The 16,558-nt window shown below is 39.1% G+C and overlaps 1 protein-coding gene across 7 annotated transcripts in view; it reads right to left on the reverse strand.

Annotated features, from left to right (window-relative positions):
- Positions 1 to 1,035: 1,035 nt before the first annotated feature.
- acaca (acetyl-CoA carboxylase alpha) overlaps positions 1,036 to 16,558 on the reverse strand; it is a 46,473-nt gene continuing 30,950 nt past the window's right edge. For all 7 annotated transcript variants that reach the window (XM_058626664.1, XM_058626663.1, XM_058626661.1 and 4 more), the window contains 15 exons: positions 16,104 to 16,373; positions 15,864 to 15,961; positions 15,556 to 15,676; positions 14,263 to 14,373; positions 12,087 to 12,230; positions 11,872 to 11,992; positions 10,084 to 10,180; positions 9,875 to 9,971; positions 9,650 to 9,785; positions 8,829 to 9,006; positions 8,636 to 8,748; positions 7,245 to 7,399; positions 5,791 to 5,961; positions 2,253 to 2,389; positions 1,036 to 2,124 (listed from right to left, as the gene is read on the reverse strand). In XM_058626664.1, the coding sequence (XP_058482647.1) occupies positions 1,998 to 2,124; positions 2,253 to 2,389; positions 5,791 to 5,961; positions 7,245 to 7,399; positions 8,636 to 8,748; positions 8,829 to 9,006; positions 9,650 to 9,785; positions 9,875 to 9,971; positions 10,084 to 10,180; positions 11,872 to 11,992; positions 12,087 to 12,230; positions 14,263 to 14,373; positions 15,556 to 15,676; positions 15,864 to 15,961; positions 16,104 to 16,373 (2,076 nt within the window). In that variant the 3' untranslated portion in view covers positions 1,036 to 1,997. The remainder of the gene's footprint in view (positions 2,125 to 2,252; positions 2,390 to 5,790; positions 5,962 to 7,244; positions 7,400 to 8,635; positions 8,749 to 8,828; positions 9,007 to 9,649; positions 9,786 to 9,874; positions 9,972 to 10,083; positions 10,181 to 11,871; positions 11,993 to 12,086; positions 12,231 to 14,262; positions 14,374 to 15,555; positions 15,677 to 15,863; positions 15,962 to 16,103; positions 16,374 to 16,558) is intronic.

Raw genomic sequence — 16,558 nt, forward strand, 5'->3', positions numbered from 1 at the left:
CAATTATAAATATAAAAGCAACAATGTCCCAATTGAGCGGAGTGTTCTGAAGTTTGAATATTAAAATATGTGGAAGTGGTTAATGGACAAAATATGGCCACGGCAAAACAGTATAGTTGGAAAGTTTGCAGCAATAACAAAAATCAACAAAAGTGATGTATTACAGCTTTAAAAGCTTCAAACTCAGTTGGGTAAGCTTTATTGAATTTGCACATTTAGAGCTGATCATTATAAATCCAATCTTTGTTCATGTACAAGAAACAAACAGCTACTTATAAAGCAACTGGACGACACGTCGACACCGGCACGTAAAATAAAAGACGCAGCTTTGACCACGAAGACACTTTACATCGTCAAAACTACTCGTCTCAGTGATCAATAGTGTCCAATTCACCACCATTCAACTCACGAAAACAAAACTAAACTTTTAGAATTGTTTCCACAATGTTTACCTCTCAACTCAAGTGTAGAATACTGTGATTTAAGCATTGCTTTCAAAAATTAATATAAAAAATAAGTAACATTAAATGTCCACAAAAAGTACAAACATTAAATAGAGCAGTTAATGTGGATTTCAGTAAAATTAAACATCATCTGACTTTTAACATTAAGTAGAAATCCATTTTTTTTTACTAGAAAACCCCCCAAAAGAACCCATGATTATTAGTTTCACTAACACATCATTACCCATAGTTAATTATCCAGTGTAGTACCATTATTGACTCCCATTGAAACCATTATCACCTTTGTGTATTACCGCTTGTACTGTATCTCTTGTGCGCTTCATGCAGCAGTTAAGCCTTTTTACCTTTTAATGTAAGGGTACATTTATCAGTTAAAGTGCATGTAAAGCAGCATGTGTGTGTGTGTGTGTGTGTGTAGTGTGGGAGTGAGAACAGAAGGGACAGCTGTGGTTTTGTTGTGTGGCAAAACCGCACACTGCTCACTGCAGGGTCACTGTGAAACAGTCCACCAACGTGGTCCCTGCTCCCTGCTGGGCTCTTCCGTCCAAATCTGTCCAAGTGCCTCCCCCCCCCCCCCCCCCCCCACCTTTGTTCAGTAACTAAGTGCTGCCTATGTCCCATTTTTTCCCATCAATGCCCTCAGTAATGTGTTGTCACTGTCAAGCTGGTCTTCAAAACACCGTAGAGTATGTTACGGTTTCATCTTCCTCCTGAGTTCAGTCTAATCTCAGCATCTCTAATGATGTTCCGTAAGTGTAAATATTGTGTTTTCCATCTTACTGCCTCAAGATTTGATGACGTCCTCCACACTAAGCATCTCGACAAATACAAATCCTGAGTCATGCTTTTGGTTTTCCTGGTCAAAAATGAGCGACATAGGAAATGCATAAACAATTCAGTGGTAGTTATGGGAAATGATCTCTCTCGTGCTTACATGCCCACTCCCACGTGGAGTACAATGTAGGATACCTTCTTCTAGACAACATAAAGCTTTCTTTGTACCTTGCAGTTACATATGCTGACAACTAGATGGCACACTGCCTTGCCTTGCCTAGATTTAAAAGGTGTAAAACAAAATGTAGTGATGATTCATGGTTTTAGACATTAGACAAACACTGAAGTAAGAAGGTTAACATGACAACTTATGTCATATTTGAGCCATGAGTGAAAACTCCTAATGGTTGAGATTTTCTTTCCGAGTCATCTCTCAATTGCACTTACAAAACACAGAATCTATGGATTTATCTGAACGCCGCCACACGCGCATGACAATTTCACAAAAATGTTGAGTCACTGAACTCGCTTGCTTGGTGAGAATCATTGCCAACGGTTCATACAGTGACCTGGCAGCTGCCAGGTGCCGTCATGTTGGCTCCTTCAGCCTCAGTTTCCAGCACAGGCCTCAGTTAGGAGCAGCGGCTAAGTCGTCGCTCCTGTGGCTGTGGTCGAGGCCTGAACTGCGGCTCAGCCAGATAGGGAAGGAAGGAGGGAAGGGGGGAAGGAGGGAAGAAGGGAGGAGATGCCAGGCTCCCACTAGGAGGAGGCGGACGTCTCCATAGTGGACAGGATACGGACAACCTCAGCTCTCTGTGTGGGTGAGATGTGCTGGGTCATATGCACAATAGAATCCATGGCAACCTCTGGATTGGCTTGAACAAGGCTGGAGAAATGAAGACAAAAGAAGGCGACATTAATAATTCACATGTGCTCATCAGGTGAACAGATGGATGGAAAGACAGGTGGACGTCACAGTGTGTTACTCTTAAGCACACTGGTTTCAATGGTCACCTGCGGATTTGCTTGAGGATGTGATCACGGCAGATGTACTTGATGTTCTCGTCGATGACGGACCTTGCGCCCTCTTCTTCAGCCAACTGCCTCTCTAGCCATCCCACCACTTCTTCATTGTTGTCCCACAGATAAGCCTAAATAATACAAGGGAGAGAGAAAAAGCTAAAAAATCAACATACTCTATGGTAGATGAGGGAAAAACAACTCCATTTCTAGATGTGTCTTAATTATCTGCTAAAGGTTGTGCTCTCCGTGCGTGGTTATGCTAATAGGGAGAAAACATGGAACACCAGCCACACTTAATGACTTAAGCAATTAAAATAAAATATTTGACAACAAATTCAATCAACACGTTTTTATCAATTGTTGTATTTAAAATACAAATCTTTCTAATCCATCTATTTGTGGTACATCTATTATCACAAGGTGGCAGCAGTAACACGTGTGTTTGCAGAAGTGATGACATTTACCAGGGTCTTTGAATGCACCTTGTTAGCTTCTCCCATTAGCTCAACATGCTGTGAAAGCTGCATTACTTTCACTAGCTTGCATGACCTGGAGTTTAGAAAACTCAACTATTTGACAAATATTACTGATGAATATTCAAATAGCATTTTTCTAGAAATGACAATCCCTGATATGCATATAATGTGTAGGTGAACCACCATGACCACTAGACTGAATGAACACTGCTGTTAGAGGCAAATTGCTGTTGTTTTTTTCTTTTTCCTCAAATATATGTTGCTCCATTCCATTTTTATTAATAAAATATGACAGCAATTATCTGATAATTTAATCAGAGATCATCATTAAGCAACATATTTTTTTTCCATCATTCAATACACATTATGATATAAATCAAATCCAAAATTATTTAAGGCTGAGTGATATGGCTTATAAATAATATCCTGATATTTTTAGTCTCTCAAAGGAGAGTGACAATAAAATAAAATATCTACTGTTTATGATCTGTATTACACGATTATAATTGTCTTTCATTTCAGATAATACCTGCTTTATTTCTTTAAATTAAGATTATTTACGTGTGTTAGAAACAATGACATTGACTATAAATATGGTGAAATTCTGCTATAACACAAATGATTAGGCTTAAAATAAATGATGAGTTATTAAGTGACTTTTTTATACTTTTTTTGGATTCCTTCCATTTTTAATCAATATAAATTAAATTAAATTTGTAATATTTAGTGAATTTCACAAATGAATTCAATACAGGCAACTACAGACTCCCACCCCTACCCTGTAAACAAATGTAAAATGGAAACATTTAAGGCTTACATTAATAGCATTTATAACTACAAAAACGGGTAAACAAAAGTATGATAATAGTCCAACACCAAAAGACATGGATGGACACAGAGTGGAGGCCTGGTGTTCTCTTCACTGGACGTGACAGGAAAATTTGTATTCATGAGAGAGCTGGCATCTGATTCCAAACAAAGCCCGACTGGAGGGCTTAGCAAAGATTTGGGGGGGTGGGGTTAATGGGCTCTTTTCTTCTTTTTTTTTTATAAGCAGTCCTGCATGAGGTCCACAAGAACATTTAATGCTGTTATTAATCATTTTTAATCTGTTTGCTTTTAATTAAGAGACAGTGTGTTGGCTCTGCTATCTGCATGTGCCAGAGCTGTGATTAATTGTGGCTTAAGACAGTCGGGCCCTGATTGGGATATAATATTAGCTAACAAGAAGGACACAAACTGGGTCGGCTCCTGTCTATGAGCCAGAAGGAGCCACATTTATGCATCTCTGAGGGCTGTTTACCTATGATCATTTAAAAAGGAATGATTATTCTTTTTTTCTTTTTTTAAACTGGTCCACCTTGTGAGATAAGGGATTGCAGAGTGGGGATTAGGGCTGCAACTAACGATTATTTTCATAATCGATTCATCTGTCGATTCATTTCAAGAAATTTACAGAGCAATCGTTTGGTCCATAAATAAAATGTCAGAAAATTTTGGTCAGTGGTTTTTCAAACCTGGTAATGATTATGTTCTCAAATGTCTTGTTCTTACCACAAAATAAATTGACTCGGTTTTAACGATTTCTTTGTTAATATGGAGCAAAGAAAGCAGAAAATATTTACATTTAAGAGGCTGAGAAATCAGGAAAAAAAAATAATAATGAAAAAAACAACAACCATAAACCGATAGTTGACGATTAATTTAGCAATCGATTCATAATCAGTTAATTGAGTAATTGTTTCAACGCAAGAGGGGACAAAAGACACTCTCTGTAATCTCCATCAGGGGCTAAAGAGGTGCTCGTCTACTGTAAATGCATCTACTACCCAGGGACACAATAACAATAGAAATATTTATTCAGAATTATTTATAAAACATCCATCAATTTCTACAGTAGAATATTGCAATTGAAAATTACTGCTACTGAAAATATAAGGACATATTATACTCATATTAACTTAATTTAGGTCACTACTTGAATTGCTTTAAACTGCTGTGATTGGTCAACTGCTTGCAGCATGTTTGTAAAGTCTCACACTCATTGACCATTAATGGATGGTATGGATTATACTTATAGAACCCAGAAGCACTGATGTAACTGGACCCATGCTGCAACTCTCCTATCGCTGACCACATCCAGGCGTTACAAGGTAAGCAACCCGCTTCATTTAGCTCTTGTTTGTAATGCAAAGCACATCGACAACGACACACTGCATATTGCATTCATGACTCAAAGATATTAACAGCAGGATCATTTAAGCTAACATTGGTAGAGCAGACAGATCGACTGGATAAACAATCTACCTCCTGTGCAGTCCTGGCCCAGTGGCAGCAGCAGCAGCAGCGGCTACTACCAGGCCAGGCTTCAACAGGCTGCATCTTGCCGGGGCTGTAGCCAGCCTTCCAGTTAGAAAATGCAAAACCAGGTTGTTCAGAAGGATAAGGCAAATGATAGACAAATTATGTTTTTTGGATGCCTTGAATATGTGCAGGGCATGTTAAAGCAAAATACCAAAAACATGCAGTTGAAAGCAGCAAAGAATAGGTAATAAAAACACGGGACTATTCTAAAATGATCACCTATCAGTCCTGATCTTAATCCTATTGAACGTCTACTGAACGATCTGAACAATACAGTGTGGAGAAGGCAAACCTTCTCCACACAAACCAAGAGCATTTTGCATTTTGTTTTACTGTTTGATATCAGAAATGACTGGACCAATTCCAACATTGAATGTCATATCAGCTCACAACTATTTATTCTATTTTATTTATTTAATTATTTATTTATTTATTTATTTAAGTAATAAATGATACTGCACTTTTTTCTTTACATTTTGCCTCTTGTTTTAAGAAAACTTAAAATGTTTGAAGTCATTTTATGCTTTTTGATCCTTTTTGAATCTCACGAGAGCAGTTTGTTTCACAAATAACTTATTGCAACAGTACATGCAGAGAATAGTCAAGTTTAACTTCAACAACATGCTGAACTGATAGGATACTTGTTATGTTATCCTGAACAAACCATACACTTGTGCGGTGGGTTTTACCTTGACGGCTCCCTCGGCCTCCACAAACCAGCGGCGCAGCATAGCTTGGATCTGACCGTCTGTCAGCTCGCCGTTGGCAGCTTGGATCTTCCTCTTCACCGTCTCCTCCAACAGCAGACGCCGCAGACGCCAGTAGAAGAAGTGGCGGGACGTTTGCCATTCCAGGATATCCTGAGCAAGGCAGAAGATGAGCAGCGACTGTTACTTAGAGCTACAAATCATTCAAGTTTTCGGTGGTGTTAAATTTCTTCATACATGGTGTGAATGTTGTATTGACAACTTTTTGTGAAATATTCTTTACCCAAACACTAGAGACATAGTTTCACAAGTATGTGTGGAAGGGATTAGGAATATCACAGAAACTAGACCATTTAAGATACTAAGTTGTGTTTTTTTAGTGTTTTTGTGAGGTCTTTTTTTTTTGCCTCTGAGAACACTGCTGCCTCATTTGGTGAATTTGTGTCCTAAACTAGATCCAAATAAAGGATTAAAAACACCAAAAAAAACAATAATTATAATGAAAAACATTTTAAATTATGGATGGAGGCAGCCATAAATTGACACCTCCTGTATGCCATGATGTAAAATTGCTGCTTTTTTTCTATTGACTTAGGTGTGCAAGATGGAACAGTTTACACACAAGTTTCCAGTCAGAGAAAACTCAATAAAAGGTGAGATAAATTGATGCATATATCACAGTCGATGGGAGATCAGATGATGTGGAACATATAGACCAACATGCTTAGAAATTCTTTGAATCCATATTGTGTGTAAAAATAATACTCTGTCGTTCATCTGTGAAACATGCTTCTGGTCATGTGAGCAAAGTGTGTGTATGTGTATGTGTGTGTGAAATATGGGACTGCAGAGACACAGAATGGGATGGGGCCTGCCTGAGGCTGCTCTGTGGTTGCTAAGGTGATGGACCAGGGTCATCAGAAGATAATTATGAGGACGAGTCTCAGCAGCACAGCAAGACCAAACATTATTCACTAGGCAGGTGCAGCAGCAGCAGCAGCAGCAGCAGCAGCAGCAAGACTGATACTACCCTCTAGGCACTCCAGGTTATTCACATACCACACACTTAGGCAGGAGGCAAAATTTAAAAAATGACTTACACAATTCACACTATTGGCAATATTAAAAAAACACTGAAATCAATTTACCTTATATTTTGGTAGGAAACATTTTTTGCATCACAGATAGGATACATTAATTTTAGTAAACATTTTAAACAAACATAAATAGGATCATTATAAAAAAAATGAGCCAGAGCTGTGATTAATTGTGGCATGATAATCTCAATAATGGAATTAAAACATAATAAAACTATTGTGAGTGTGTTTTATTGCAATTTGTGATAAAAAAGCATGACGTTACAAACCTACCCACATTTTTACTGTAGCAATACATACATACAAGACAGTATTTCCAAAAAAAAAAAAAGTTCTCACCGTGATAACACCTTTCTCTTGCATGCGACCTGGGGTGTCATGAAGGTCAGCAAACTGTACAGCCACCTGGTGGTAGATGGGCAGAAGGAACTCTTCACGTTCCTTCAGCTTGGTCTCTAGCTCTTTGCGATCAGGGGGGCTCAGCTCAGGGGTTCCTAGTGGGAATTTCAAAATATCAGTAAGACTGGGTTGTACGAGATTGTGTGCGGCAAAATAATAATAAAATAATAAAAGTGTTATTTTCTGTTTTCGCAAATAACAAAGACTGAATACTGCACCGGATGCACCCAAAATGCTATACTCTCCTTGTGTGCACTGGACTGGGATACAATAGTTAAATGCAGGCTAGCCCACCTACCATATCACATCAGCAAGGTGTAAGTTAAAAGGGTTAAAAAAAAAAAAAAGCATTATGTCAATAAACTCTGTTAACTCGTTAATACATTTATTTGGTCTCATATATAAAGTGTTTAACATGTGTATATAGTTTTAATAACATAAGCAAAACATCATTTGTAAATATTTATTTGAAATTGTCTGGTTTATTATTGTATAGTACAACATAATATTGTGTTTATTGGAGGTGACAAATATTATAAGAAATAAAAAATATTATACGGTGATCCTAGTGCTTTTTTTTGGTTATCTAAAGCAAATTATCCAGTAAATATTCACTTTCAAGAAGCTGAAAAAAGTTGAAAAGAAATAACTTGTTTCGATTAAAAAAATCATTCAATCATCAAGTGATACATCAACGATTATTCAGTATATGATTTATCGAGTAATTGATTAATAGTTGTAGCCCTAGTATTGATATTTTCTTACCCACAAATTTGCTCTTGTCACAATTTATATTATGTCGCAATGGTTTGTCATCTTTAAAAAGTGGGTCCCTAATAAAAGACTTTGGCAAACACTGCCTTTAATCACATTAAAAACAACAAAACATCTACCAAATACTGTCATTTACAGTAACTGCAAATTTAAATTGCACATGAAACTGTGAACTAACTACTGCTGACAGCATAACTGTCACTGAAGACTGATTTTTGTCAATTCCAATCTGCAAGCTCTCCACAGTTAACCCCCATTCCACCACTTTTGCCCACAGCACCAACCCCCCCCGTTCTGCATCGGACCAAAGTTCCTCGGAGCCACAAGTAAAATCAATAGCCTGCTCAGGAGTGACAGGAGAGCTGGTGATTGATCTGAGCAAGCTGTGATTGACACATATCCCGAGGGACTGCACTGAAGATGATACAATCAACACCAAATAAAGGACAACAGTGAACTCACACATGCTCCCCCCCGACATATGGAGGCTGACTAAAAGCAAGATGGCAGGGAGAAGGTGGGTGGAGGGGGACATTAATAACAACTGGAGGACTCACCCAGTTTTTCAGCCAAGCTCATGTAAACCGGATCCACTCTTCTCATGGTCTTCACCAAGTCCTTCCTCCTAAACTTAATCTCCACTGTTCCTTCAGGCTCCAACACTCCACCTCTGCAGATGAGTGTGATTTCAGTGGGCGAATTCATAGTGATGATTCTTAATCTGTAATCTTTTTTTAAAATCCAACTCACCGGCTATCCTTGTCAGCGTACATCTCCATGTGACGAGGGTTGATGGTGGGATCTATGACCACCCAGGAGCCTCCCCTAAGTTCAGCCTGTGGAGGAATATAAACCAGCACCGGCTGCTTGTATTCCCTCAGCCCGTCCACAATGCAGGCCCCAAACTTCAACACCTGGTCATACATATCTGAGAAGAAACATTTTCAGAAGAGATATGGAAAAGAGATCAGGGATTAACATCCTTGCAGAGACAGGTTCACATGTGGCAATACAATGCGTCCTGAATGCATCTCCCACGACCACATGCAATCGGATCTTCCTTCATCTGAGCTGTATGCAAATACAAGGAAGCCATTTCTGTTTGCAAAGACCAGATGAGGATTTAAATGAGTGTACAGATGTGTGTGTGTGACAGGTAAAGAAAGAGATAAAAAAAAAAGAGCAGAGAAGCTGATTAACTACAATATGCTACTGTACAATGAAATTAGATTTGAATTTTAAAAAATGTCGATCAGTTATCGGTTAATATTTTTGTGGTAAATGAACATATCAGTGGAGATAAATACTGGATAAATACTTTCAGTTTGCTAGGATACTGCAGTAAGGCAGCGGTTGTCAGCTGAGGAGGCGGTCTTTTACGTGTCATGGGGACAGATTAGCATTTACATTATAGACTGTCTATAAAAATGGATGTAGTCTTGTGGTTACAAAATGAACTCCCATTTTCGAAGCCTTGACATTTGCAATTTGATGGCTGCCGTGTAGGTTTTTGAATTTGGAAGTTCACAGACATCACTCGAAACCGGGTAAGAATTATGAAAGGGGGGTACCTTTCATGCCTCCAGAAAAGCCCCTCCAGTTGGCAAACACCATGAGAGGCAGGCCTTCACGGTTCATGTCCTTAATAGCCTGTGCTGTTTTGAAAGCAGAGTCCGGGAACCACACTTGTCCTGCCTGTTGGATGATCTAAGCACACACATCAGAAGATTAGCATCAGTGCCTGTACATGATCAAATACCTGTGCAACAATTAAACGCATAGCGGGTTCCCCTCACCTTAGCTTCTGAGTCCAAATTGGCAGGGTCAGCTGGGATTGACAGCTCCACTGACCTGGTTTCCACAGCAACCACTCCAGTAGGTATCCCACCCAATCTGTGGAGAGAGGCTTTTTAGCACTGACGGCTAAACAAAACAATACCTTCACTGTCTATAATGGACACTGATTACTTTTTTGGGAGCAATCATGTGATGTTGGAACTCATACCTGGCTCTGCCTACCACCACACTCTGAGCCCATGGCTGCATGATCTCCATGAAAGAGCCCTGGTCAAAGAAACCACTCTGCCAGGAACCCTTAGGAGCTTTATATAGAGAAAATAAAGAGAGGAGAGGAACAGAAGAATGTGGAGTCAGTTACTGCCAGTAGGAAATGCAGCTACATCAGCTTTCAGAAAAATGCAAAAATATAAAAAAAAAAATACAAAAATATAAATAAATAAATGCTGCCTGCAGTCAGAGGTTATTTATTTATTTTTTGCTCTGAATCTGTAAACTTGGCAGCAACCATGATGGATGACTGTATAAGGAGGCTTGCTCAGCTCTTTTACTGCCTGTACACCCTGAGAAACATGCCCAGTCTCAGCCCGGGAGGTTACCATTCAATTAAACCTCGCCACTCATCACCACCAGAGACGTTGACTAACCTCCCACACAGTCTCCCATTCTTGTTGCTGTCCACAACTGTAATTACACTCATGTGGAACCTGTTCAGTCTTGACCTGCAGTATCAAACACACTTCAAGCCATTCTTGGTCCTATCTTGATTCTACCTTGGCAATAATAAAATAGTATATAGAATAACTACTTCTGCCAGCATCACTAACAACCATAATTTCATACTTATGGTGTGTTCCATTTGTTGTTGGAATACAGAATTTCCAAGGTTCCTCACACGACCCCTGAACCTGGTGAGGAGCTACCTCACCAACCATGAAATGGAATTCCAAAATGGCTGCCACCATGCAAACACTGCTTCTTTTAACTTTAACAGCATTTCTGTCATATTTGTTTCACAGAAAACCAGTTGTATACATAGTTGTGTTTAATTGTTTAACCTTATACATGTTGCTACACTGTAAACACCACGTAGAGAGTTGTTATTGACTGATATTGATAACAATGGCTAGCCTGAGGTAGGCTTGTGTGTTTTTCAGACTTATTAAACTGGACTTATCAACTTATCATTGCAAAAGTCTTAGGCCACCATTGAATTTGTTGTTTTAGCAATGCTATAATGGCCCTTCAGTATAACTATAATGATTATTACTCAATCACTTTATTTGAACGTATGCATGTATGTGGTCTGTCCTCTCTGTCACTCTTCCTGAGATTTATTCTAATTTTGTCCCCATTGAAAGGGTTTTTTGGAGAGTTGTTTCTTACCGAAACCAAGGGTCTAAAGGACAGAGGATGATGCTTCATGTGCAGAAAGCCCGCTGAGGCAAAATGTGACTTAGGCTATACCAATATATTTGATTTGATGTAGCACAAAACATAATGCATAAATTATCGCTACAGTTACATTTTATAATGATATCGCGTTTCTTATCCAAACAACGTCAAAGTCGGCACTGCACACACTGGTTCCCCAAGTCGGTCTTCTTCTGCTTCCAGTAACCTCTTGGCAGGACTAAGAGGTGCAATGTTGCCCTCCACAGTTGAGGGTCCCCAATCACATTTTAAAATATTTTTTCCCTGTTTCTTAAGCATTCTAGACTCTAATCCAGTTTCCCGTTGTTCTAAATCTCAGTTCCAATAGTATGTCACCAGCCAAGTTTGAAGCCTGTCAAGCCACTGGATTGGACAGTTATGTGATTAACAGAGAGACAAGGAAGATTAGAGTAGAGAAGGACTTGTACATAAGACTGCAAAAAAGAGGTTGTTTCACAGGGCCCAAGCAGAAATTTCAAAGTTACTTGGTTTAATTATCCTCAAACATCAACAACTTTGGGTTTGAAAATAGTGATGAACTGATAAAACACTTGTTACTCACACTGGCTGGGGCGTCCCGCCAAAATCCAGCGAGGATCATATGGAGCCTTTGTAGGAACGAAATCTACTGACCGATCTACGGGATCTTTGGCACTGAGAATGGGCACTGGACTGGATTTACACTTGAAAAAAATAAATAAACATAGCTCTTAACATTAGTCTCCACAGGCACAAATTCATGATGCAGCTTCTGGTTTAAAACTGCTTCTTCATTACCATAGGCATGTAGGAGAGCCATTGCAGAAGATTGAAGACTCCTTCAAAGTCGTCACAAACAGTGGAGTGGGTCACGCCATTGTTGTGCATGATCTGAATTCCACCCAGCTGGTTGTTGGATGTGTACACTTCTCTGCCCAGCACCTGCAGATGGAAAATGGGAAAAACATGTGGATTAGAAATGAACATATCAATCATCATTTAACTTTGGATTAAACCTGCTCATATGGCAACCAAGAGGGCAGTGATGTACCGCGACAAAGCAAGAGCTCTCCGGTCTGTCAGGTGATTGTCCACTTGTCCATACGAGGGCATTTGTCATTATATTTTGTATTTACTGTTAATGTATTTTTCCAGTGATCCCGTCTGCCGCAGCTCCAACAGTGGCATGGAAGGTGCACGTCCTTTTCACCCTTAAAACTGCCAACCGAACACCATAAAACCTCTCACCAGCCCACCATATTTTCATAAGTGGCTTAGAACAGGTGGCACAGCCCTGACATGGCCCCATAAAAATCAGACAGAGGATCAGACCCTAGCCTGAGCGCTCACCTTTTCAGCCATCATTTACTTTCTTTATTACCATTAATGGTTATGTATCTGGCTACAAATCTAGGGCACTCTACTAAAGCTGTCAGGAGAGCCTGCGGGCCTGAGAAACATTGCAATCACCTTGACATACACAAAACCCCAGTGCCTTCAGCTCGTGGCCAGCTTCTTTAAGATTCTACAGTGGAGAGAAGACCAAGGGATGGGATGGGAGGAGGGAAAGAGGGAGATGACTGGGAGGAAGAAAACTAGAGGCCAACTGGATGTTACAGCCCACTGGGGTATTTGCTCTTGTAGTTACTATCCACTCCCTGTGAAGAAAATGAGAGCTTTCAGCAGATAATGAAATGATCTCTGGGTGGCAGCTTCCTACTCTCTATTAAGTTTCAGTTAATAGCCATCAAAGCAAAAGTGACTTTTACAGTTCGTGCCTGTGAAATTCATACTATTTTTGAAATAAACACTGACAGGATAGAATGCACCACAACAAATCACCTACAGTACCATGTAGACATTAGCATTCGCTACGAGTGTAATCACACAAATACAGCTTAACAGTGGGGCCATATAAAACAGTTGAGATTCCAGTGAATAGAAATGCCATTATTGGGCCATTTACATGATTTGTCCTGTTGCAATCTGTCATCTAATTGGAAATGGAGTCATTTTAAATCACTGACAAGGACACAGAATGGAAAGCAAGCAGGGGGTGAAGCGTGAAGTGTGCATATACACTCTCACTCTCTCACACATCAGCTGAATTCAGAAAACAATTTGCCTCAGCAAAACTTCATTTTGATTAAAAACAAATGATATGGGTGTCCTGCATTGCCGCCTCCGGCATGTCACTCTATTTCTATGCAAATACATCTTCATGGTTCGCTTTCAATTATTCCACCATGAGTGGCAGACGGGGCATGTCGCTGGGATCGGAAACAGCAATCCTAGCATGAGAGATGGAGGCAGGAGAAGGCCTGATCACTGAGTTGTAACACGTACCAAAAGCAACACGGATTCCTAATTTGAAAATAAAACTCCACTCATATGGGGCCCTCAGTCGAACTGGGATCCAGACCCGTGACCCTATTTGCTGTGAGGCAACAATTCTAGCCACTGCACCGAGGTGTTCTCTTGTTTAAATATTAAAAAAGAAAAACAGACTGGGATGAGCAATAAGATGATATCAGTTTGAAGCTGGTTTAAAATCGGATATTGGGAAATGAAATCCAACATCCTACATATCATATAAATGCTTTGTGACCATATATATGGTCACATCTGTCTTTACAAAGCATTTATATGATATGTAGGATTTATATGATATGTAGGATGTTGGATATATATGTATATATATATATATATATATATATATATATATATACACATATATACATATACACACACACATTTTTTATGCATATTTATCTGCCCTACACATATTAGCAACACATTTTAGCCAACTAGCCAACTAATGAATTATGTATCATGCATTCCTCATTATTGAACTGGAGAGATTATTAATTTGGTGCTCACTCAGTGATTCACTGTGCACTCAGCACTGTACTCAATTCAAAACATTGAACTAAAATACACATTTATATTAAATACCACATGGAAATCATTTTACCTTGTTGAGCGCTCCAGCTCCCGTAAGAATAATATGAGAGTTTTCCACTTGGATGGTTCGCTGTCCCAGCCTCACCAGATAGGCCCCGATTCCTATGGCTCGACATGTGACCTTCAAGACAATAATGTTTATCTATTAGGGCTGTTTTTTTTTATCCAAAGATTGAACATCCATATGAACTTTTATTTTATTTGTATAATTTGTTATATTATATTTATTTAAAGGTTGTCTTTAGTCTGTTGGCTATTATTTACCTGGCACACTAACTGCATCCAACCTCAGCAGTATTATACACATTTTGCACTTCAGTCTACTTTCTTGGTTGTTCATCTGTCCTAATACATTTTTTAATGGCATATGTTGCTGAGTATTTAAGACACAATACATATTATGAGCTATTTTAATCTTGCACCTGGAAAATACTCCACATTACAAAAAAACAAAAACTAATAAAAACTAAACTAAAACTGAGCATTTACAAAAATAAAAACTAGCTCACTTTAAAAACTAATTAATACCAACTAATTTTAAAAACAAAGTCGAATGTAAATAAAAAGTAAAACTAATGAAAAATCCCCAACTATTATAACCATTGTGGGGGTTACCTCAAAAAGGCTTACAAAAGCAGTCATGAAAAATTAAATTTTGAGAGTTTGCAGTATATCAAATAAAATATCTACTGTTTATGATCTGTATTAACTGGTAAGTAGTACCTGCTGTTTCATCTTTGGCTTTTTAATATTAAATAAAATATATGTGTGTGTTAGAAAGAATGAAATTACCTATAAATATGGTCAAACTTTAGTATATCAAACAAATAATGAAACCTTAAATTCTAGAAGCATTAAGTGATCAGTCAAAATATATATAGTATTTAATTTATATTATATTAAATGTATTTCACAATTGTATTCAACATGATATAGTATATATGATTATTATTAATGCAACAGCCTTTAAAACCAGAAAAAAAAGCATCACAGATAAAATCTAGACCATATCTTCTCATGTCATGATATATCAATATATCTAAAGAGGGCACACTGGGGGAAGTTTGATCATTTTGAATGCCCTTTTGAAGGTTAAGTTGTTTTGTTCGAATTTCTAAGAAGAAATAGCTAGTCAAGTCAAATTTATTAAGACTTCATTTTGAAAAAAGTGACAGCCTGTTGTAAATGTCCTCATATAAATTTAAGAAGTGTTTGTTATAATGATGTGTACAGCTCAGGACTGAGGAGCAGCTACATGCCTGGATGTGTTTTCCGAGCAAAAGCGTGTCCACTTCAGTCTTACCAGGTTCATGGTGATGATTTCCTCGTAAGCCAGAGAGGATTCCCCGGCAATCATTCCAGAGCCTTTCAGATTCTCCACACCAAGCCCTTCATCCTTCCCAATGATGTCGGTGATCTTGTACCTGCAGAACAACACTTAAACTGTATTCACTCTGAGCCACACGTGACCTTTCCACAAGCTGTGCCTCTGTGATCGCACTCCTTCGCATCCGTGTGGACTTTTTAATCTGCGGAGTCACGCACACTTGGCTGATCCATTTCCTCACAAACAAAGTCAAGTGTGTTCATACGTAATGAAAAAGGATGTACCTGGATTCTCCCTCATCCTCCACGTGTTCGCAATGCACAGAGTTCAGGGCTGAAACCTTCTTGTAATCCTGAGGTGTGAGGTAGAGATACTTGAAACCCTACAGGGAGGAAAAAAAATGATGACTGCTTAGTTTTGACAGACAATGATCCAGATGCAGAGAGAGAGAAAAACACAAATGAGACATAGACATACAGACACAGACAGAGAGACAGACAGACAGTGAGCTAAGACTCACAGACCTTATATGGGTCTGTTGGGTCTTGCCAAGCCACATGGAACATGTGTCTTATTTCCTCAGCCAGCCCAATGCGTGCGCCGCTGTTAGCTGCGATGTAGATTCGTGGGATGCCGCTCTCCCGGGCCATCTCGGATGCTCGCAGGAACAGCACGTCCTCCTGAGGCCCAAATGAGCCAATCTTGTGCGTGATGTCATTACTTATGACGATGATCTCACGTCCCAATGGATACTCCGGAGTTCGCAGGGTCATCCGCCAAGCCACCATACCGATCTGGACAGACAAAACAGAGACACTTTTAGTCAAGAATCATTGAATATCTCCATCAACTGGACATTATTCTGTCAATGGTGATATCTGTGTTTCTTTCATCGACTTGAGGGTTAAAATATAAACTGTGAGGTTGAAAGAAATTTGGTGCGAACACATGAACACACGTTTGCTGACTTTATCCGGCA

The sequence above is a fragment of the Solea solea genome, chromosome 4, assembly GCF_958295425.1.
Source record: "Solea solea chromosome 4, fSolSol10.1, whole genome shotgun sequence".
NCBI lineage: Eukaryota > Metazoa > Chordata > Actinopteri > Pleuronectiformes > Soleidae > Solea > Solea solea.